General features: G+C 47.8%; 1 protein-coding gene across 1 annotated transcript in view; it reads right to left on the reverse strand.

The window, feature by feature from the left end:
* LOC120866179 (beta-1,4-galactosyltransferase 1) overlaps positions 1–23019 on the reverse strand; it is a 53005-nt gene extending 29986 nt beyond the window's left edge. Inside the window, exon 1 of the mRNA XM_040243741.1 lies at positions 22313–23019. Coding sequence (XP_040099675.1) covers positions 22313–22736 — 424 coding nt within the window. The 5' untranslated portion in view covers positions 22737–23019. The remainder of the gene's footprint in view (positions 1–22312) is intronic.
* Between the last annotated feature and the right edge of the window lie 483 nt (positions 23020–23502).

Below are 23502 nucleotides of genomic sequence, written 5' to 3' on the forward strand. Positions count from 1 at the left end.
AGATGGGACTGCTCATGGTTCATGGTAACCATGTCTCACTGGGTTTTAAAATCCAAATCACAAAGGCTCCCAAAGTACTGGAAATCATTTCTTAAACCAGATGTTCATGCTCCTTTTCTTTATACTTTTGAGTATATCTTTAAAATCGAACAATAACTATTTAAAAATATAACCCGAGGTCAAGAAGTGTGACCACCCCCCCGCTTCTTCATCCCTTTCCCAATAAAGAAGTGTCTTCCAAAATAAAGACTTCAAAACATACAACTCCGTGACCAGAAAACAGGAATCATTTACTCTAAAGGCTGGCCTGCTGAGTCTCAGACACACTGTATGCAGGACACAATTTCAACACCCACTTGTCTTCTGCCAACTCATCATCCAAGTCGCTATTAGACCCTGAGGGGAAAAACATTTTTTCAACAGGAAGCTGAGCACATTTGTGGTCTCAGAACCCTGCATTTGGGGGCACATAGAAAAACAAAGTATTTGCTCAAAAAAATAAAAGAGCCTGCCAGAGCAGGTCTACAGAAGAGAGCCCAGGAGGGCGAGGGGAAGCTGGACAAGCCGGACAACACAGTGGGGCCATCCATCTCTGTGCTGAGGAGCGTCCCTGCCACGCGCCTGAACTACCACATTGAGTACCTCTTCTAAAACATGACCTGAAAGTGACCTGGCCAGGAATGAACCTCATTGGAACTGCCTATTCTCGTGCCCTGCTCTCTCTCCCACTAAATTCCCACCCAGCCTTCACACAAAGGCCAAGCCTTCACATTTGCTTTATTGCATGTGCTTTCAAGATATTGTTGAGGTTTCCATCTACTGCAGAGGTTCTCAAGTTGTGGAGTACATAGACAGTCATCTGGGGAAGCATGTAAAATTGCAGATTCCTGGATCTTCCTGCCCAGAGCTTCTGATCTGGTAGGTCTGGGGTTGGGGCCCAGGACCCTGCCTTTTACAAGTACTCTAGGTAGCATTAACATAGGTCCCTAGAGTATAGTTTGAGGAATGCTGGTTTGCAGGCTCACCTGCTAACCACCACCTCCCTCCCACCCCCATGAAGCTCTTGAAGAGTGAAGCACCAAGAAAAACAACTTATGCTCAGGAACTACTGCATATCGTTGCTCTCTGACATTTCACTTGTGGCTTTTGCAAAGTGACAGATGAAATGGCTATGCTGGGTTGCCCCATCTGAATAACTCTGCCTGAATCTTAACTTTTAAGCCACATTTTCTCTTTCTCTTGTTTTATTTATGTTGATCCTTTTTTACAGTGTGTACCCTTGCCTGGAGAATCCCATGGACAGAGGAGCCTGGTAGGCTGCAGTCCATGGGGTTGCGAAGAGTCAGACACAACTGAGCGACTTCACTTTCATGCATTGGAGAAGGAAATGGCAACCCACTCCAGTATTCTTGCCTGGAGAATCCCGGGGACGGGGGAGCCTGGTGGGCTGCCGCCTATGTGGTCGCACAGAGTCAGACACGACTGAAGCGACTTAGCAGCAGCATTCTTATGCTATTTCAAAAACCTTTGTGAAGTAGGCAAGGGAACAGTCCTTCAAAGTTCAAACTTTGAATTTCAAAGCTTTTCCAGGATCCTTCAGGCCAGCTGGTCCGTGCTCCAGATGCCTACGAACACTCTTCACCTACCAATGTTCCAACCTTTACGAGCCCGCATCCAAGCCCCCCTGGAGGAGGGTGCCAGTCTATCTACCTGCTTCCTCTAGTAGACCCTTGTCTCCTTGAGGGCAGGGGCTGTATACCATTCCTTTTGAACTTGGAACAGTTTCTAAAAGAACAGGCTGTACAAATGTTGGTGATCCCCACAACACATTCAGCTATGAACTAAGAAGCTGAGTTAGCAGAATTGGGAGCTATCTTGCCTATATGATGCTTGAGAATCTAGCTGTTGTCCTAATTACACACCTACACCCAAGGTGACCAAGGGCAAGAAAACTCTCCCTTCTGAGCTCTAAAGATGCCTTTGGTTTCCAGGTATAGCACCTAATTCATGACCTATGGGCATATCCCCCACCCTACATTTTAAAATGAGTTTCCTCCAGATTCTAGCCCTATAATTTTAGACACAGTGGTAGTATACAGCCTCATCTTCTAAACAATATATTGCTATTTCCTCATCTAAACCTCACACTGCCACATCAAACAGGTGCTTCCCCAAATACCACTTGTTCCTTGAGAGAATAACTCCAAAGTTCAAAGTCTAACACGGGTCGTAAAATCATTAGAAAAGCCTTGGATGTTCACCTGGTCCAGGATCCTATTACCAAGGGTACCAAGGCCTAAACCTAAGGGAGTGAAGGTAAGGTCAGATTCCATCACCTTGAAGGGTCAGGATCCACCTTGAAACAGGCCCCTTGGATAATCCTAGCAGACCAGGGCTGGAGGGACCTTGAGAATTATATTTTAACCCCAGTGTACACAAAGGACAGAGAGCCTGATAGATTTCTGCAAGGACACTTAAGATTTGCAAAAGAGTCATCCTTATCATCTCCTTATTAATCCTTTAAGGTTCTGATGATCATGGGTATATCTACACAGTGGGCAGCAGATCACAGCTCACGTGGCCCTTTGCTTTCCCTCCACTGTGCCCAGGAGGTAGTCCATCTCAGAACTCCAGGGTTCAGAAGCCATGGGGATTCTGATTCAGGAAGCCTAAAAGTGAACCTGATGTGACATCGCTGATCTAAACCCTTCTCGTGTACTTCCACACATACATGGTCATGGTTCAGAATTCAGAGTGGGCAGTAGAAACAAGGATAGAGAACTAGGGAGCCCTGGGAGCCCCCAGGACTGGGGGCCTAACAGTACACATCTGTCCTGGGATAACCCAAGGAGGTTTCTACGGCACAGAGGTGCACAGCCTGAGATCAGGAAGCAGTGCCCAGGGATCAACGCTTTTACAGCCCAGTAAACAGGCTTCCCAGCATTTGCTCTCTGGGGAAAAACTGTCCCAGGAAGAGTTTCTGCTTTGTTTGGTTCCAGCCCAAATGCACACTTCCTCCTCACCCAGCCCTCCTCCTGCCGGGCTGGAATTTGTGGAAACTGCGCCTGCTCACCGTTATCACTACCAGGAAAGGCTTGGGGGGCCTGGAAATTCTATGTTAGCCCCAGGATGATCCGGCTGTATCTCTCTCCTCTTAGAACCAGAGCACTTCTGGAAGGGATGATTTGAGCCTCTCAGAAAGGATTAGATGATACAGGCCTGGGTGTTATTTTAAGACCTTCCCCTGCGGGCAGAAGCGGCCTCCCAGTCTCCTCTGGGTCTGACACTATCAGCCTGGAGCCAGCAGCGGGTAGCCCAGGGCCTGCCAGGCCCAGGAAGGCGGGAGCCACACTTCCCTCCACTCCTCTCCTGATGACTTTCCCCTCCCTGGATGCTGGGGGAGAGCACTTCGCTCTGCACCTTCTTAGGCCATTTGTTACAAAAGGTGTGGAAATTTGACACATGGTTCTATAGGAACCAAATGCAATTTCCGAGGGAAGCAGTTCAGTGGGAAAGATCAGGTTTAAATCCCTACTCCAGGAGTAGAGAATGGACGTGTGGGCACGAGGGCGACAGGAAGGATGGCACAGATTGGAAGAATGGCACTGACAGACATACACTACCAAGTGTAAAATAGATAGCTATGGGAAGCTGCTGGACCACACAGGGAGCTCAGCCCCGTGTGCTCCGTGATGACCAGAGGGGAGGGATGGGGGGTGACTGGGAGGGAGATCCCAGAGGGAGGGGATACATGTATACTTATAGTCAATTCACTTCGTTGTACAGCACAAACCAACACAACATCATAAAGCAATTATACTCTAATAATAAAATTTAATAAAAAGGCAAAAAATCCCTGCTCTACCTCTGAAAAGCCACAGGCATGTTTTACCCTCTCTGAACTTTGTCTTGTGATACAGCACACTGCCTAACAGATAGTGGGTTTACAACACAGATTTGCTGAATAAATATATGAATAATACCTGCATGCAGATCTTATATTCTAAGAGGCAAAGTCATTCTTAACAGAAATCAATAGAGGCTAAGAAGTCATAAGACAGATTGCTGTGGAGAATCACCAGAGCTTAGTCATACCAGCACATTTAAAATGTGGAGGGACTAAGGGTATTCACGTAATTATAGAAAAAGGGTACTGATGAGAGAAAGCACAAAACAAAGGGGGAAAAAGTCTTCCATTCAAACAAAAGATAGCATGGGCAGAGTGAACAGATAAAGGACAGATTGAGAGAAGAGACCTGTAATGTCTGAGACCAGCAAGAGATTATTATCCAGGATGTATAAGGAAATCTTACATGTCATCAAGAAACCACAAGAGCCCCTTTGAAAAAACAGCCAAAGAAGAATTATGAATAAGCAATTTACCAAAGAAGACTCCCAAAGGCCATCAAGCATACAAAAAGATGCTCCAGCTCATTTGTCATCAGAGAAAATCAAGTTAAAACCAGAGCTCACCCAGCATATCTAATCGTTTGGCAAAAATGAGGAAGTTCGTTAAGGCTAAGTATTTGTAGAGAGGTACAGAGATGCTCTGCTCTCCGCTGGTGGAGATGTAAACGGGAGCAGCTGGTCTGGAGCTGTATCTGGCACTCAGGGAGCAGCATAAATCCACACACAGGTCCACAGAGGATATGGAGAAGGCTGTTCCTTACGTCAGGATGTATGAAGGTAGTGTGGGAGTCATTAATGGAGAGAGAAAACTGGGATGAACACCACAGACACTAGATTACACATGGCAATGAGGATGGACCTTAAAATCAAGGGTGAGTGTCTGGAGCCCAGCTTCTGGTTTCTAAACACCATCCTCTGCTAAAAAGAACGAGAGCTCATTGGAGAAGTGGCTGATTCCAGGGCCAAGTCGGAACGAACAAGAGGAGGCTGGAACATCTTGATTTGCCTGAAAGTGAAGGAAATGCTCGAGGAACAGAGTGACGTGCCAAAATGACACAGGAGCTAGCCTGAAAGGGATCTCGTCGGCCAAATCTGGGATGTACGTGCTTAGTCACTCAGCCGTGTCCGATTCTTTGTGACCCAAGAGAGTCTGAGCATTAAATAAATAATGTTAGTGAAGAATTATGAGCTACTGAACAAAGAAAGATCTGTAGCTCTTCCTCACAAGAAAATGCCCATTAATAAATGTAGAAGCCATGACAGAATTAGATCGCCTAACACCATACAAATAATCGATTCCAGTAAGAATCACTGATAGCTGCTAAAAGCCAATGGATGAAAATTTGAGGAATAACAAGATATTCACATAATCTCAAAGTAAATGCCCATAAAATACATTTTAATTAAAAGGAGTAAAATAACAAACTTGAAAATGGAGAAACAGCAGATGCCACCATAATGAAAAGATCAAAGTTCACTTGGCCAATAAGGACCAAATTAATAGCATGTGTTTCTACATAATACGTATTGAGAAGAACTGAGCCACATTCACCCAAAACTCTTGCTGTAAATGCATAACCTGAACCTCACCACAAGGAAACATCAGACTCAAACTGAGGGGCCTTTATAAAACAACTGGTTGGTGCTCTTCAACAACATCAGTGTCATGTAACACAAAGAAACGTCAAGCATTTTTCCAGATTAAGAGACTAAAGAGACATGATCACGGAATAAAATGCCTGCTCTTCAATTTCCTTTTAGTACAAGGACAATCTTGGGACAAGCGATAAAATCTTCATAAGGTCTGTAGATGGGATAATAGAAAATTTTCAATGTTGATTTCTTGATTTGGTCATTGTACTAACCAGTAATATTAAAACATTCTTGTTTTTAGGAAATACACACTGAATATTTAGGGCTAACAGGGCATGAGTTGGAATATCACACATGCACATACATGGAGAGAAAGAAGAAAAAAGCAAATATAGCAAATGTAAACGTTTGGGGAGTTCAGGGGGATCCAAAGGCTATCCCTGACAGCTCAGTTGGTAAAGAAACTTCCTGCAATGCAGGAGACCCCGGTTTGATTCCTGGATCAGGAAGATCCCCTGGAGAAGGGAAAGGCTACCCACTCCAGTATTCTGGCCTAGAAAATTCCATGGACAGTCCACGGGGTCGCAAAGAGTAGGACACAACTGAGCCACTTTCAAAGGCTATCCAGAAATTCTCTGCATAATTTAACAACTTTTCTATGTGTTTGAAGATATGTCAAACGTTTTAAAAATTGAAGAAAAAAAAAAGAAGAAAGAAAAAGCAGAAGTGGGTAAAAAAAAAAATAGAATCAAAATGAGCTATAAAAAATACCATTGGGACTTCCCTGGTGGAAGCTTCCAATGCAGGACGGCACACAGGTATGATCCCTGCTTGGGGAACTAAGATACCATATGCCACGCAGCATGGCAAAAAATAAAATAAAATGGTTTATACGTTAAAAAATATATATATATACATATACCATGTGATTCACTTACAAGGCATTCTCAAAAAAACAGTAATGATCAGTGATTAACAGGGGTGAAGGGTGAGAGGAAAATACAACCACAGGGGGATTTTGGCGGAGGGTGGTGAAAAATTATTTTACATCTGGATTGCGGTAGTTTTATATATATGTGTGTATATACATATAAAAATTCACAGACCTGCAAACCAAAAAAGGCCAATTTTAGGTATGTTAATTTAAAAAATTAAATTAAAATTAAAAATTGCATTATATATGAAACAGTGGCTCCCATCTGGCAAGAGCAAAAAAAAGATACACATTAGACACTTTAATGCCCATGGTGGGGTTGGAAAATGGAAGTGGGAATGAGGATCAAAGAGAACAAATAAATAAGGCAAGAGAGTCCTTGATGATAAGAGGCTATGAAATAAAAAGTTGGATGGCTGGATGGAAGGGAAGAAAAGAAAGAAAAAAGTACATAAGGGAATACATAGGGGAGTGGTGGAGGATGGCGTAGGATGTGTCCTTCCAGGGTTGCACAGGGGAGAGTGGAGTTCTAACCTCTGGACCAGACCAAGGTCCCTGAAGGGCTTCCACAATACTGCGGGGACGGGTTCATCAACCTGACCACCTGACTCCAACCAACACTGGAGTACAACTCACTTCTCTGCTCTGACTTCTGACTTCACAGCTGCCTGATTATTCTATGGCTTCCCTTATAGTGCTGCCAGCAGCCAGAGAATGCTAAGCCAGTTGACAACAGTTTCAATCTTCCAGTAGCACAGCACAGCTTAGCATTCCAGCATGTAAATAAGTCTCATGGGGGTTTTATTTCTGAGTCAGCTGACCCTCTGATCAGTTTTGGAGCCCTGACTGCATTTCTGGATCTGCAGTGCTAGTTACCAGAACATCCTTCCCTCTCCAACTAGAACCAGACCTTGGACTGTGGAAAGCTTGCTGCCCTACGGGCCACCTGGGCAGTCAGCCAGCCATGCACTCCTGACAATACCTCTTTGGCATCAGGACCTCTTTGAATGCAGCCTGTTCCAATTTCTTCCTCTAAGGAGTGGAGATAATAATGTGTTCTCTCCACGTGGTAAATGAGATAACACATATACAGTCTTATCACAGTGCTTAGCACTAATACATGTTCAGTAAATATTACTTTGTACTCACAGATGTTCAATAAATATTACTTTGTCTTCTCCCCTGACTCCCTAGAACTTCAAAGCATACAGATTATTACAACTCTGTAATCACAAGTGACTGAAATTTCACATTTCTACTCTAATCCATCAGCATCAATGATAGATTTAGAGCTCAAAGGGTTCTGTGGGTATGATATAAGGCTTCTTACAACATATGAGAGCTGAACAGTGATTCTGTTTGGTTTTTACTGTCAGGGACAAGTACTAAAATGCTAAAGAATCAGCTTAGAAAAGAATACCAAAAGAAATTTTTACAATCTTGGAAACATGAAGAACTTCCTAAGCGCCAAAACAACCTGAAGTCATAAAGGAAAAGACAGACTTAAATATATAAAACTTTTATATGATCAAAGATACCAGAGATAAAGTTAAAAGACACATGACAAATAGAGAGATCTTATTTGCAAATGATATATTATAAAGGAGTAATATCCATAGTCTTAAAAACTCCTGTAAACATATTTTAAAACTATTAGAAAAATGGGTAAAAATATTAACAAGTAATTTACAAAAAAACCCACAAATGGCCAAATAATACATTAACATTTGCTCAACACCATCAGTAATCAGAGAAACGAACTAAAACAAGATACCACATCTGACCATCATATTGATAAATGTGGAAAGAGTGATGATAAATATCCAGTGTGGGAAACAGACAATTTCCATACACTGCTGATGAGTGTAAACTAGAGGACAATTTAACAGTATTTATTAAAATGTGGAAAGTACATGATCTTTAGACCCAAATCAATAACCTAACCTTCCACCTTAAAAAGATTTTTAAGAAATAGAAAAACAAACTAAACATAAAACTAAAGCAAAACAGAAGGAAGAAAATAATAAAGATTAGAGCAGAAATTAATGAAATAGAGAACAGAAAAATAACAGAGAAAATCGATGAACCCAAAGTTGGTTCTTCGAAAAGATCAACAAAATGCCATACTTTTGGCTAGACTGATCAAGGTGGGAAAAAAGACAGAGAGAGAGAGACAAAATTACCTAACTTGGGAATGAAAACAGAAATACTTCTAACAACTTTGGAGTGAAAAAAAAAAAAAAAAAGGATTATAAGAGAATACTATGAACAACCATGCCAACAAATTAGATGAATTAGATGAAGTAGACAAATTCCTAGGAGGACATAAACTATCAAAACTGACTGAAGAATAAAAAGAAAATCCAAATAGACCTGCAACAAGTAAAGGAATTGACCCAGTAATCAAAAAGCTTTCTACAAGTAAAAGTCCAGGCCCAGAAAGTCTCATTAGTCAATTTCACCAGATATTTAAAGGAGAATTAATACAAACCCTTCACAAACTTCTGAAAATTGAAGAGGAGGGAACTCATCCCTATTTACTTTGTGAGCCTGTGTTACTTTGATACCAAATTCAGACAAAGACATCAGGAGAAGGATGAAAAGGGAAACTACAGATTATTTGCCAATTATACTTCAATAAAGCTGAGGGAAAAGCTCTATAGATCAATGACTCTTATGAACAAGAATTCTCAACAAAAATATTAGTAAACTAAAGCAAGAGGTATATGAAAAGGATGACATATCACAACCAAGTGGGATTTATCCCAGGGATTCAAGTTTGATTTATACCTGGAAAAGCAATCAGTGTATAATATACCACATCAATAGAACGACCAATGACAAAATCCACATGATCATTTCAACAGACACAGAAAAACACTTGACAAAACACACCAACACCTATTCATGATAAAAACATTCAAGAAACTAGGAACAGAAGGGAACTTCCTCATCTGATAAAAAGCCTCTGCAAAAATCCCACTGCTAAGATCATACTTAAGACTGAATGTGAAAGACTGATTGTTTTTCCCCTAAGACCAGAAACAAGGCAAGGATGTTCTCTCTTACTCATCTATTCGACAATGTGCTGGAAGTTCAAACCAGGACAATTAGGCAAAAAAAAAAAAAAAAAGTTGCTGTGAGAATCCCTGAAAATAATGCAGATGTAGTACTTTTCCCATGCTTGGCATGTAAGTAAGATGCTAAGTAAGCATTATCTGTTGTGGGTGTGGTTGATGTGGTTTTTGCTGGAACCTAGAACCCTAGATTCACAGCGGCTCCCACTGACTGGGTTTTCAAGCTGACCGATTTATTTGTGATTTGGGGCCTGGCTATGGGAATTGCTGGGAGGGTCAGCTGGGTGTGGATTTGGCCAGTAACTGACTCAATCCTGGCTCAGGGTACACTGACAGTCACCCAGGTCTACATGGCTGGCCCTCATGGGCCAGCTGTCCTGCAGCCCAGACATTCAACTGTATTACGCAGGAGTTCAAGGCTACATCAGAATTCCCAGGCACGAGGAGACACCAGAGAATATCCAGGCCAACCCCTTATCTCACTTAACAGATGGGTAAAGTGAGGCCTGGGGAAGAGAATGTGACTTCTTTCAGATCACTCAGTAGGCTGGCGCCAAAACAGAACTTCAGGGTGTGGTATCCTGGCTTCCTACACCAGCCCCTGGGTAGACACGGGCTGTCTAGGCCTGTGTCTTAGTTTTCCAACAGGATAGTGGTACAGACCACTGGGTGGCTCAGCCTGAGCCCACCTATGTCCAGCCCAGCACCTGGGTTTTTTGTTTGTTTGTTTTTAACACAGCCATTCTTAACTCCTGTTCAGTTCAGTTGCTCAGTTGTGTCTGACTCTTTGCGACCCCATGAACTGCAGCACGCCAGGCCTCCCTGTCCATCACCAACTGCCAAAGTCCACCCAAACACATGTCCATCAAGTCGGTGATACCATCCAACCATCTCATCCTCTGTCATTCCCTTCTCCTCCTGCCCTCAATCTTTCCCAGCATCAGAGTCTTTTCAAATGAGTCAGCTCTTCGCATCAGGTGGCCAAAGTATTGGAGTTTCAGCTTCAACATCAGTCCTTCCAATGAACACCCAGGACTGATCTCCTTTAGAATGAACTGGTTGGATCTCCTTGCAGTGCAAGGGACTCTCAAGAACCTTCTCCAACACCACAGTTCAAAAGCCTTAACTCCTGAGACTCCATCAAATATCCAATGCTCCCTCCAGCTTCTACCCTGACCACTCAGCTACGGTGTAGTCTGTGATGGCCTCGACCCAGGACACTGACAAACAATGATCACCTGGAGAAGGGAACGCTGTGAATGACCACAAAAGCCTGGCACTCCTGACACACGGTAGCCCACACTCCAGGTTCCCAGTGCTGCGGATCCAACAAGGTGGAGGTTTCTCCTTGGGGCCTGGGGTAGGTCTGTTCAGATAAGCAGGCCACCATCTCTACCAAACTGGCTAAACTCTGTCCCTAAACTGTGGATACAGCCTCAGTCTCCTTCTCCTGACTGCCCCGGAACAGAGAGAAAAAACTGCATTTGAAAAACATTTTACTTGGCAGCCTACTGTGTGGAACGTATACCTTTGCTGCCTAGGGGATGTGTTGTGCATTGATCAGAATTCCATTACCAAGTACCTCAGATCATCCCATCCTCTTATCAACCCTCTGAGGGTAAGGACGATCTTTCCACTTTACACAGGAAGGAGGTCTTGCCCTGGGTCACACAGGAACAAGATGTTCACAGCAGCTCCAGCCCAGTTCCAAACGGATCCTGGGAGCACCCCCATTGAGTCACAGCTGATTGCTGAGGAATGCAGTAGAAGAGAGGACATGAGGAGGGGCTGCAAGGCTAAGGCAGCAGCTGTCACAGGCTAAAGGCACCTCATCTACTTGGTGTAAATCTCTGGTCACTGACATCACTAGCTCTAAAGTCATTCTAACATTTGCGCAAGTGGTAGGCTGGCAGGCTCCTGTTTGTCTACAAAAAAGCCATGTGTATGGGGTAGGGGTGTGGCTACAGGGTCAGAAACAGCAATTCCTGTTTGCAGACCTCAGGCTACTGATGAACTTATTTATATCCAATCTAATTTGAGTCTTTCTTCATCTGGACCCTGTGTCTGGATCCCATAAACCAGGGCTGTCAGAGCAGAGTTCGTGCAGATGGGTTAATGGTCAGGTGCCCAGGCCAGTCCATTAGAGCCTAACATGGGTTCTGCGTGTGGTATTTCCAGCAACCGACCTGCAATGTGTGAGATCAACAGCATTGTAAAGCCAGGCTTTTAAAGCTGGGATCTGCCCCCAATCTACAGGTATGGCTCCACAAATAAGGAAAGGTCCTTATGTTGTATAAATCAACTCTTTGGCAAAGGTGTGTAAAGTATAGAAAAAGCCACGTGTAAGGTTCCTCTGTGGATACACAGTAACCTCAGCAGGACCTGCCCACAGGAAATGGCTTCTAGGAAAAGCCTCACATCCAGAGCACCTGCAGGGTCCTACACAGGAAACTACACAAACACACACACACACACGCACACGCACACACGCACACGCACACACACACACAGCTGAGAGCATTATGTGTGAGACTCCAGATAAATCTGACTTTCCCTGGGAATCCACTCTTTAGAAGTTAAAATCCCTAGTGTTAGTGGCTCAGTAATGTTCGACTCTTCGTGGCCCCCTGGACTGTAGCCCACCAGGCTCCTCTGTCCATGGGATTCTCCAGGCAAGAATACCAGAGTGGGTTGCCATTCCCTTCTCCAGGGGGTCTTCCTGACCCAGGGATCAAACCTGGGTCTCCCACATTACAGGCAGATTCTTTACCATCTGAGCCACTAGGGAAGCCTCAGCCCAGGAATTTACTGAGCCAGCCAAAAAGTTAATTTGGGTTTTCCCACACCATCTTACTCCAACTTTTTGGGCAACCCAATAGAATTTAAGGTCTGTGGATTATTCCAACCCTACTGGAAAGCACAGTGGCAGTGTGAACCAGTGCCATAAAGATGGCCATATCCTTTGGCCTAGAAATTCCCCTCTAGGAATTTATCCCCAGGAAATAATTCAACTGAAACAAGAAGCAACATGCAGCAAAGATGATCTATGATGGGGAAACACGGGATATTGGACCTTAAAGGGAATAAGCCCTAAGGATTTCAGAAAGGAGCCACAAAAGATAATTCAGGTAACATAAGCAATAGTTTATAAGATAATGCTGAACAAATATAGTAGAAGGCAAAACGGTTCCCACTATGGTTGCAACAGAGTAAAGTATGTATGCGTCTGGAAAGTATGCCAGTAGATGTATGGTTTTACTACAATGGGAAGGAGGAGAACTATGCGTATTTAAACATTGGATGTGGTGACACTGCACTTTCAATTGAAGAAGAATGAAAAGAAGCAGGAGAAGGAAGAGGAGGGGAAAGAGAGGAAGAGGAAGAAGATGACTAGGAGGGGGAAGACGAGAAGGAGAAATTTTACAAAGTAAAAGCCAAAATCTTCACAAATAAGAACTGTTAGTACTACCAATAAAAGATAACATATCTATATCTGTCTGGTGGCTCAGACAGTAAAGAATCCACCTGCAATGCGGGAGACCCAGGTTCAATCCATGGGTTGGGAAGATCTCCTAGAGAAGGAGATGGCTACCCACTCCAGTATTTCTGCCTGGAAAATTCCATGGAAGGAGGAGCCTGGAGGGGCTACAGTCCATGGGGTCACAGAGAGTCGGACACAACTGAGCCACTAACAGTGCTACCAGTAAGAGAGAACATGTATTTGGAGCTTACTCTGTGTTAGGCACTGCTTCAAGCCCTTTTGTGCCTACTAACTTCACAGCATCATGAGGTAGATTCTTTTATTATCCCCATTTTACAGGTGAGAGCAGTGAGGTACAGAGAAGATGACAACTTTCCCAAAGCACACAGCTAACCAGCATGAAGGAAAGAAACACTACCCGTGCCATTTCAAAGGTTACCCACCTAAAAGCTTTATGCCTGCTTAGACAGAGATGACAGAGTCCTCAACAGAGGCCTCATTACAAGACCCCTCAGGGGTGGGAAGTGAGCCCCTCAGGAACTCCCACAGGGGGGGTCACGTGGCACATAGAACCGGGGTTCCCCCCTACAAATCCAGACTCTGGGAGGAAGAGGAAGAAGCGCACTTAGGACCAACAGGTGGGCTTCCCAGGTGGCGCTAGTGGTGAAGAACCCACCTGCCAACGCAGGAGATGTAAGAGACTCGGGTTCAATCCCTGGGTCGGGAAGATCCCCTGGAGGAGGGCATGGCAACCCACTCCAGTATTCTCTCCTGCAGAATCCCCATGGACAGAAGAGCCTGGCAGGTTATAATCCGTAGGGTCACAGAATTGGACATGGGTGATGCAACTTAGCACACACACTTCAGAAAGGGGAGAAGGGACCAAGGCAGTCAGGATTTGTTCGCAATGATATGAGCTAGAAGAACCAGAATTCCGAATCCTCGCTCCAGAGGCCCTTGAACGCCCCCACACTCCTGCCACTCTTCAGACCACAAGCACCTTTTTCTGCACCTCTCCCCTTCTGCTTCCTTGCTCTGGGCCCTCAGTCTAGCTTTCTGGGCCTGCTCCTGTCCACACACTCCAGCTGCACGGCCTTTTCTCTCTTTTATCATTTTCCCTGCACTGTGCCTCAACTTCTTGTCCTCTCCTGCCCTGCTGGGGATGGCCTGCCACAGCTGACACTTTGGTTATGGCACTCTCCCCATGTGAGAGCAACTAGAGATGACAACAGGCAGCAGACCCCTGCCCTTCCCAACCAGGGAGACTGTTCAACATGCTGAGAGACCTTCGTTTTGACTCCAGCCCTGGCCCAGACCACCCATCCGGCTCCCTGCACCTTCTCAGTGCCCTGGGAGCACCCCTGCTTCCTCTCATCTTTGTCAGGGTCTGTTCACTGCTGAGTGAAGCCCCCGGGGTGGGGACCAGCCTTTGTTCATGTCCATCTCCTGTGCTTCACAGAGCTTAGTTACCAGTACGAGTTTGCTGAATGAGCAAAGGAGTCCCCACTCATCCTCTTCCTGAGCAGGGGGCCTCCTGCCTTTGGGGTAAGTACTCAAGGCTGCCCCTTCTGAGACAGGCAGGGACCCTGCCACACCACCTAAGGTGCTCATTTGAATGCTAAGAGCTACCCAACATCTCCACGCCAGTGTCCGAGCCTTCTATAACGCAATACCGCTTACCCTGGGTCCGCCCTAATTGGCAGTCCTTTCCTGTTTTTTCAAGCTGACAGTATCCTGAAACACAACGGCAGAGCTGCCATTCAGGAAGTCAAAGGCAAAAGGACAGTATGCAAAACAGGAGGAAACTTTTAAAGAAATCTTTAAAGGCATTTTCAGAATGCAACCTGTCATGAGGTCAGGCAGTCACTGAATCTTCTGCCAGGGTGCCTCCCCGTGACCTGGAGACCCATGTGGTGGGGCAGGAAGGAGCCTGACCTCACACCCTGGTGGTCACACTGGTCTGACACAACCCTGCCCTTCCCTCAGTGCAGCCTCCCCTTCGATAGCCGGGCTCTGTGCCAAATGACCCTGGGCAAAGTCCCAAATCCAAAGTGTGCCTCAGAAGGAGAATTTAGCTCCAGAGAGGACATTCAAAGTCGACTCTGACTTCAGAGCAGACACCTTGCAAAGAGCCTGAGTGCCAAGCTCTGCTGGTCTCCGAGGCTTCTCCTGACATGACTGTGGGAACCTATAGATTCTCGTTTCCTGGCCCCTCTCAGATCTCAGGACCCTCTGGAGAGGGGAGGTGGGAGAGCTGTGCTGGTTCACTAGTTTGTTCCCACACCTCTTGCAGACACAGTCCTATCTCAGTCATGTCACCGGAACTGGGTTAGCTAACTGGTGCTCACCCAGCACCATCGCCCCAGGGCCACGAGGCCCGTAAGCCCAGTCCAGGGACTTGGCTGCTGAGGAGACAGATGGAGATATTACTGAGGAAGCGGACTCCTAAGACATCACGCCCACCACAGAGTCATCCTGCAGCCTGGCCCCTTGCCCCCACCCCAGGCACTTACTTCCTTGCACCTAGTTTTTAATCAGAGTTCTAGACACAGCCTTTATTCAGCAGTAAGTGGTACACATCTGCCACCACTAAGCAAACCTGAAATTCTCAACGAGTCTATCCTTTAGTAAGAATAGGTTAAAAACCAAGCCCTTTTCAAAAAGTGTTCATCCCCTTTTCTTCCTTTTCAAAAAACCCTACTTTGGAAACAATCCAAAAAGTATGTAAAGTTTTATGCATGAGCCTCACCAAACCACTAAGAAAAAACTGTATGTGTTTAGCAACAGTTGAAAAATAAAAGCTATACCCCCTGTTGTTTTTAAAGGTATAGGATCAAGCCCGTGATAGAATGTTAAGTGAAAAAATCCTGGCCATCAGGCTGTCTAGATCTATCTATACCAATCTATCTGTCCATTTGTAAAAATGTCTCAGCTAAATTCTTAAACATGTACAAGACAAACTTTGTCAACATGCCTGGTCTAGGTACAGGAATATACATGTGCTTTTCAAACTCTTTTAACTTCTCAAATATTTTTCAATGAGCCCTCATTACCTTTCACAAAAAGGAGGAAAAAAGATTACTCGCTCTTCAAAGAAAAAAAAAAAAAAACAGGCAAAACCAAGACCCATGGCCCTGGCCTCTGGTATCCCAGTGAGACAAATTCTCCTCTCTCTCTCTGAGCTTTGTGAGGGGTTTGGAGAGGCGGCAGGGGGAAAGAGAAGCAGCTACGTTACACACCCAGACCAGACATTAAAATCCCTGCCAAAGAATTCAGCAACAGCCAATAATACAGCCCCTAGCCTGCATTTGTACAGGGAAGGGGCGGGCAGGGCCAGGCTGAAAAGTGGAACCTGAAACACTCAGCGTGTGACTCAGCCCTTCTGCCTCCTAAGGACGAATCCCTTTAGGCCACGTTCACCCAGAACCAGCTTCTTGCCAGGCCCTGTCCCCTGTCCTTCAGGCCACCACGACCTTCCAACTTGGAAGTCTGGCCTTTAGAACATAATCGAAGATCTCTCTCCTTGGCCAGTGACTGCGCAGGCCCAGGTAAACAGAGAGGCCCCACAACGGAGGGTTTTGCAATCACAGCCACGGCCCCTCACCAAGTTAAGGGACAGGTGGAACCCTGTGGATGTCACCGAATCCAATTTGCACGCCCTGTTAGCTCCTCGGATGTCAGGGTCTGGTTTATAGTGATCTCATCACCCAGCCCACATGGGCAGTGCTAGAGGCAAAGGTAAAAAGATCCTCGAGGGAGTTAGCTCTAGGGAGAACCACTGTCCTAAAACAACCAGAATGCTGCTTAACCAGATAAGAAGAACTGGAATTGCCAGGTGGACGTGGCTTCAAGCAGAATTTTCATCTCCACTTCATGAACGCTGATTAGGAAGTCAGGCATAGGAGGCAAGGTGGAAGGGGGTCAGTGAAGAAATCACCAGGTCTGACTTGACCACAGGATCCCTGGGCCCCCTTCACATACTGGCCAGAGCTCAGCTGAGCCTGAAGGGGATGAGACTCCTGGCCCTGCCCCCAGGATCTAGAGGGTCCCCAGCTGGAATCCATGGAAGATCCGGGATTAACTGTTTTGTCTTCCCCAAACCATAAATTTGTCTAGTCCCAGCCTGGAACCCCCTACTCTGCTGCTAACCAAAGCCCATAATATCCAACCATACGGCCACTGATGTATCATTATAGTCATTATAAAGCAGCAAGTTAAAGATTACCCAGCAGAGCTAATGCAAGGCTTCAGAAATTAGAGGAACATTTTCACACAATCAGATAAAGCCAGGACTGGAAAACTTTGGTCCCAGTTCTGGGTTTCTGAATAAGAGAAAGAAAGAAGAAAGGAAGGAAGGAAAGGGGATGGACAGGGAGGCAGAAAGACTAAAATGCTTGGACACACTGTGGCTTCCCTAAGTGACATCAGTATGGTTTAATTATGCCTCCTCTGCCTAAAGGGGCTTTTCAGGTGGCTCCACGATAAAGAATCTGCCTGCAATGCACGAGATATAAGAGACGCAGGTTCAATCCCTAGGTTGCTAAGATCCCCTGGAGGAGGGCAACACAACCCACTCCAGTATTGTTGCCTGGAGAATCCCAAGGACAGAGGAACCTAGAGGGCTACGACCCATAGGGTCACAAAGTGTTGGACACAACTGAAGTGATTTAGCACGTGTACCTCTGCCTAAATTGTGAGTTCCAAAAGAGGAGGCATTTTGTTGTCTCCCTCTCCATAGCTCTAGCACTCGGCCTAGGAACAGGCACACTGTCAAATCCAGACAAACTGTTACCATATCAGACCTCTCAGATGGACCCACCTGTAAACCTAGCAGGGATCTTCCCAAACTCAAGGCCACATTAAGCTGCCCTGAGCCTCTGCACTAAGGGTCTACTGGGCAATAACTTTTAAGGAAAAGCATTAGACTGGGAAGCAGGATATCACTTTTTCTAGCCCCAGCTGGCTACTGCCTGACTCAGTGGCCTGAGGCAAGATCCTTCCCCCTTTAGCACAGTGCATGACAGGGGCCAGGAAACTGGAGACCCATCCTGGGATGTTGTGGTTCCAGGATGCCACAGTTTGAGTCCCATCTTATGCGTGGCTCAGACACCCTGTAATCCATGGAACTTTCACCCGGTTCATCAGGTGGAGGCACCCATGTGCTTTCTTAGAAACTGGGTCAAATTATAACAGGCAGGATATACTCCTGCAACCATCAGGCTGCGTGGAAAATAGTGAGCCAAAAAGTCATGGAAGGTATTTCTCCTTTTCAGACTGTCAGACAAGAAAGCAAGTCTATGTGTATGTTAGGAAATTATTTTCCCCAGGAAAAGCAACAGGACAAAACTGGTTTAAAAGACTGTTACTGAACCTCCCAAAGCTTAAAGGTCTGGACACGGGAAGTTCCTGGTGCCTCCCCAAGCCCCAGGATGAGGCTCCACCCCAAGCCAGAAGGTTACGAGGCTCCAGGACTCATCCCCAAAGGAGAGAGACAGCCCTTCCCAAGCTGAGGCCACATGTCCTCTAGATACACTATGTCCCATGTGTGATGATGGGAGAGTGGGGGGAGTGGGAACTGTGTGCTGCTGGAGAAACACCTGGGAGCTAAGAGCCAGGGAGAAGCCCAGCACGTGCTCTGTTCTGCCAAGGGCACAGACCACGGCAGAGGCTTGGCTGACAGCCCCCATGAAACCTGGGAAAGAGGGCTCATGGACAAGTGTTCTCTCAGGGCCCTGGCAACCTGCAGCTGTTGGCTGGCCCAGGCGCCCATGCCTCTCTGGTGCCCACCTCTAGATCAGAGTCTTCATCTGAACATATGAAGAGGATCTCATCAAAGGGGAGCTGGGCAAGCGGGGCCTCAAGTTTGGGCAGTCCTATACTCATACCCTCCCGCCACTATCCCAAGGGCTAAAACCAACTGTCCAGGTCAGGCTGGCCTCCCCTAACCAGTCCTACCTGAGCCACTGCCCACCCCTCAGCCAGCCCCTCTCTAGGCGGGCAGTGCCAGTCAAGTATGTTGTGCTGCTGCCAAATCCAAGCAGAAATAAACATTCCCAGAAAAGTAACTCAGCGCAAGGCCGCTACTCCTCCCAGGCTGACTACATCTCAGGCAAACACCTAGGCAGCCAGAAAAGGGAGCCTTAATGCCATACTCAGTGAGATGCTGCACAGCCAGGCCAAGGGCCTGGACTCCCTGGGAGGACTCCCTGGGAACTTGCAGGAATCCTTAGCAAAGACCCACCTCTCCCCTATAGCTCTCATTCCCGAAAGCCTCACCTCAACCCAGCAGGGATCTGGGGACAGGGCCTACTCTGGCTCCAAACACTGAAACCTGCCCTGATGTACAGGGTAGACAGAAGCAGGACTCCAACTTTGAAGTGTACTGAAGTCTGGCTGCTGCTGCTGCTGCTGCTTGCTGCTAAGTCGCATCAGTCATGTCCGACCCTGTGCGACCCCATAGACGGCAGCCCACCAGGCTCCTCTGTCCCTGGGATTCTCCAGGCAAGAACACTGGAGTGGGTTGCCATTTCCTTCTCCAATGCATGAAAATGAAAAGTGAAAGTGAAGTCGCTCAGTTGTGTCAGACTCTTCGTGACCCCACGGACTGTAGCCTACCAGGCTCCTCCATCCATGGGATTTCCCAGGCAAGAGTACTGGAGTGGGGTGCAAAGTCTGGCTGAGGCTCTGACAACCCAGGACAGATTGAACAGGGACCTGTGAGCAGCCCAGCCTGGTGCCTGGCTCCAGCAGGCAGGGCATGCCTGTCACCCATCACCCACCAGCCAGGAGAGAGCCAAGCATCAGGCACAGACCCTTGGATGCCAGAGAGCAGAGCCCAGTTGTGCAAAGGAACTGCAAGTAGTGAAAAGGCCACAGCTTCAAACCCCGAGGGTGCTTTCTCCCAGTGACCTCAAAACCACCATGCTAGGCCTTTAGCTGACACCTGCCCAGCTGAACAGATGGGCTTGACTCCCCCAACCCACACAAACACGTCCCTGGAGACTTTCAGCTTTCTCAAGGCCCTCTCCTAACCAGGAACCTCCACATTGCGAGTATCCAGTCCTCGAACCTAAGGGCTCAATAATAGTGAAGAGAAACCCTCCGCCCTGAACTTCTAGAGCTGCCTTGGCAGGAGCCAAAACGTCAGGGTCGCATGCATGTCACATTAAGGTGGACAAGCTAGAGAAGGCCCAGGGCCTCTCCCCACCCCCAACCTGTGCTCTCCAAAACTTTATCTCTCAGGAAGTCTGTTTGTGCCATCAGAGTCAACTCAGAAACAAGTGACTGGCCACCCATCACCAGCAACATCATTACGAAACAAAACAAAGTGAACACAGGCCACCGCAGCCTCTCGTGCTTCACTGAGAAGGTCCCATACTTCAAACACTATTCTAATCATCTCTGGGTTACTTTCCTTTAATTTGCTAAAGGATTTCTCTTTCTTTCTACATAATATCTGGGCAACAATTAAAAACAGAAGGTCAAAATCTGGCTTCTCTGGGGTCTGTTGTTGTTGTGTTAGTTGCTCAGTTGTATCCGACTCTTTTCGACCCCATGGACTGTAACCTGCCAGGCTCCTCTGTCCATGGAATTCTCCAGGTAAGAATACTGGAATGGGTAGCCATTCCCTTTCCTGGGGATCTTCCCGACCCAGGGATAGAACCCAGGTCTTCTGCCTTGCAGGCAGATTTTTTTTTTTTTACCGTATTGCAGGGAGACTCTTTACCGTCTGAGCCACTAGGGAAGTCCCTCTGGGGTGTGAAGATTCTCCAGCTCTCTTCCCCTTTCTATGCTGTTCAGGGCCATCTCCAGAGGCTGACAAAATGGAACTTCAAATCCTGGGTCCTATTTGCCATGTACTTAACAAACACAATCTCATACAGTCCTAAAAATAACCCTGTGAGTTAAGCATGGACAAGCCCATTTTACACATGAGAAAGGGATTCTGAGGACCCCTGTAACATGTCTGAAGTCAGACACACAGCAGCATGGCAAAGATTTCATTTCATTTCCAGGACCAGTTTGTCACCCAGACTAACCATCAAGTCCAAAGGAATTCAAGCTTCTGGTTAAAAAAAAAAAAAAAAAAAAAAAAAAATTCCTTTATTACCACAATTTATGTCTGACCAATTCCAAGAACATCCTCCCAAACTTGATATGAAAATACTGAAGTAATTATTGGAAAAATTGAGCAAGAGTGTGCAGGAGGCTTGCTCTGCCAGGGCTCTTCGAAAAAGTGACAGTTCCTACTGGCAGGATGCCTGCCCTTCTGCTGGGTCCCTCATTCAGAATGACATTCTCGACATCCTCGCATTGAAACTGAGCAACCTGTGGCTGCCTTAAGCTTGACTGCCAGTGGATTACAGGTCTAGGGGAGGTTCCGATGGGCATGGGCTCAGCCTCTTCCTGACATAAGGAACGCAGACCCACCGACCCAAGCTCTCTGCTCCCGCTGAAACACAGGCTGGAGGCGCCAGTTCAGATCATCTGGGCAAGATAGCGGAGACTCCAGGTTGCTACCAAGGAAGGGTCAACATGGTACTAACTGGTTACTTACATTTTAGCCCTCCAGCTCCCAGGATACACACTACACTGGTACAAACACACTCCGCCCCTGGGAGGGCCCTGCTCACAGACATTTTGGGAACCTACAAGGGCAGGAAGCTGGGTAGGAGGGCCCCAGGGCAGGCATCTATAGAGAGGAGGAACTGAACACAATAGTGACAATTTACCGAGGGCTTACCCACATTAAACTCTTGTTTACACTGCTTCGTCTAATCTTCCAAAAGAGTCCCCTGAAACAGGTAAATCTTCTTATTTCCATTTAACAGATGAAAAACCAGAGGTTTAGGGACAAGTCACGTTCCCAAAGGCTTAGGAATAAAGTTAATCCACACTCAGGAGACGGTGGGTCTACGGAAGACAGAGGTGTGACCTGGGAGGTATGCTCCCTTCCCTGCTGGAGGCCTCATCATCACTTTTCTAAGCTAGAGAGGGTTACTCTGAGCTGCCTGGTAGTCCCTAAGCAGAGTTAGCAGGGCGAAGACTGCTCCGAGTTAGTAGGACTCAAACTCCCGAAACTTTTTGAGGTTTGGGCCAGAGCTGGGAAGTCTCCAAGGTCTTCTCCGGTTCTGGGGTCGGAGGGGCCTAAGGGCTTTCCAAAACCCTCAGCCTCCATGAATCCGAAGGAACTCACCTCCCAACCTCTCACCCCAGTCCAGCACGGAACCTCTGTCTGCGGATTAGGGGTTCTGATCCGGAACAGGGGGGCTGTCTGTTGTGGAAGAGGGCATGGGCGAACCTCCATGGGGAACTTACCGAGCAGCGGGGACTCCTCAGGGCATTCGGTCAGCGACAGTGTTGTGGTGGAGGGCACTGGGGCCGAAGTCAAGTTGCTCCCTGGGCCCGGGCCAGGGCCGGGGCGAGAGTCCGCGTCTGGGTTGGAGGCGGCCCGCGAACGCGGCTCGGAAGAGTTCCGGAAAGGCGGCGGCAGTGCGGCCCCTCGCAGCCGGAGCTCCCCGGAGGGCTGCCCGATAGCGGCGGCGCCGTGAGAGCTGCCCTGAAGCGGTGTGTGGACTCCGACCAGCTGAGGCAGGCGTCTTAGGTCTCGGCCGGCCAGGTAATAGACGAGGGTGACGCCAAGATGCAGCGCGCAGACAGCCACGAGGAGGCGGCAGGCCCGCTGCAGGGACGCGCCCGGCATCGCGGCGCTGCCGCCCAGGAGCGGCTCCCGAAACTTCATCTTCCCGCCGCCGCTTTAAGAGGGGGGTGGGCTACCGCGGGGAGGGCGGCCCGCCCGCGGGCCGCCAGCCAGGCACTGCCAGACCACAGCACTTGGGGGAGGGACCGGGAGGCGGGGGGAGGCGAAGGAGCGGCACCGGCGGGCAGGCGGCGGACCTCGGCGACTCCGGCCGGCTCAGCAGCCCAGCTAGCAGAAGTGCGCCCAAGGCGCGGGCGCGGGCTGGGGCGGGGCCGCCAGCGGGGCGGGGGCAGGGCCCCGGTAGAAGCAGAGTTTTCGGGACTGTAGCTGGAGGGCGGGGCCACCTGGGGCGGGGCCCGGTGGAGGGGCGGGACCGGTGGAGGGGCGTGGTCGAGCTGAGGGGCGGGGCCTGTGGAGGGTGGGCTCCCGGGGCGGAGCCGTTCGGGGAGACGGTTAGCAGCACGCAGGCTCCGCGATGAGGTCTCGGGTTCCCACGCTGCCCTCTCAAGCCCGCACCGTGAGGGTTCGGTCCCTACTAAGCGTCCCTTCCTCCTCTTCCTCCGAGCTGCCCCCGAGAGGCGCCGCCACTTCCTGCAGGGCTAAAGAGCAGGGTACGCGCCTGGGCCTGTGGCGCGGCGTCAGAGAAGAGGGAGGAGAAGAGGGCAGGCTGGTTGTTGTCTGGAGGGGTTGGGGCCGCGGCAGCTTTCCAGAACGCTGGACCTCGGTAGACTGAGTTGGGGTCAGGAAGAGGGGCGGAGAAAGGTTGCCCTGGAAACGGATTCGATGCCCAGCGGGAGGTAGGACAGCG

This window comes from Oryx dammah, unplaced genomic scaffold (assembly GCF_014754425.2).
Source record: "Oryx dammah isolate SB20612 unplaced genomic scaffold, SCBI_Odam_1.1 HiC_scaffold_1, whole genome shotgun sequence".
NCBI classification, from domain to species: Eukaryota; Metazoa; Chordata; class Mammalia; order Artiodactyla; family Bovidae; genus Oryx; species Oryx dammah.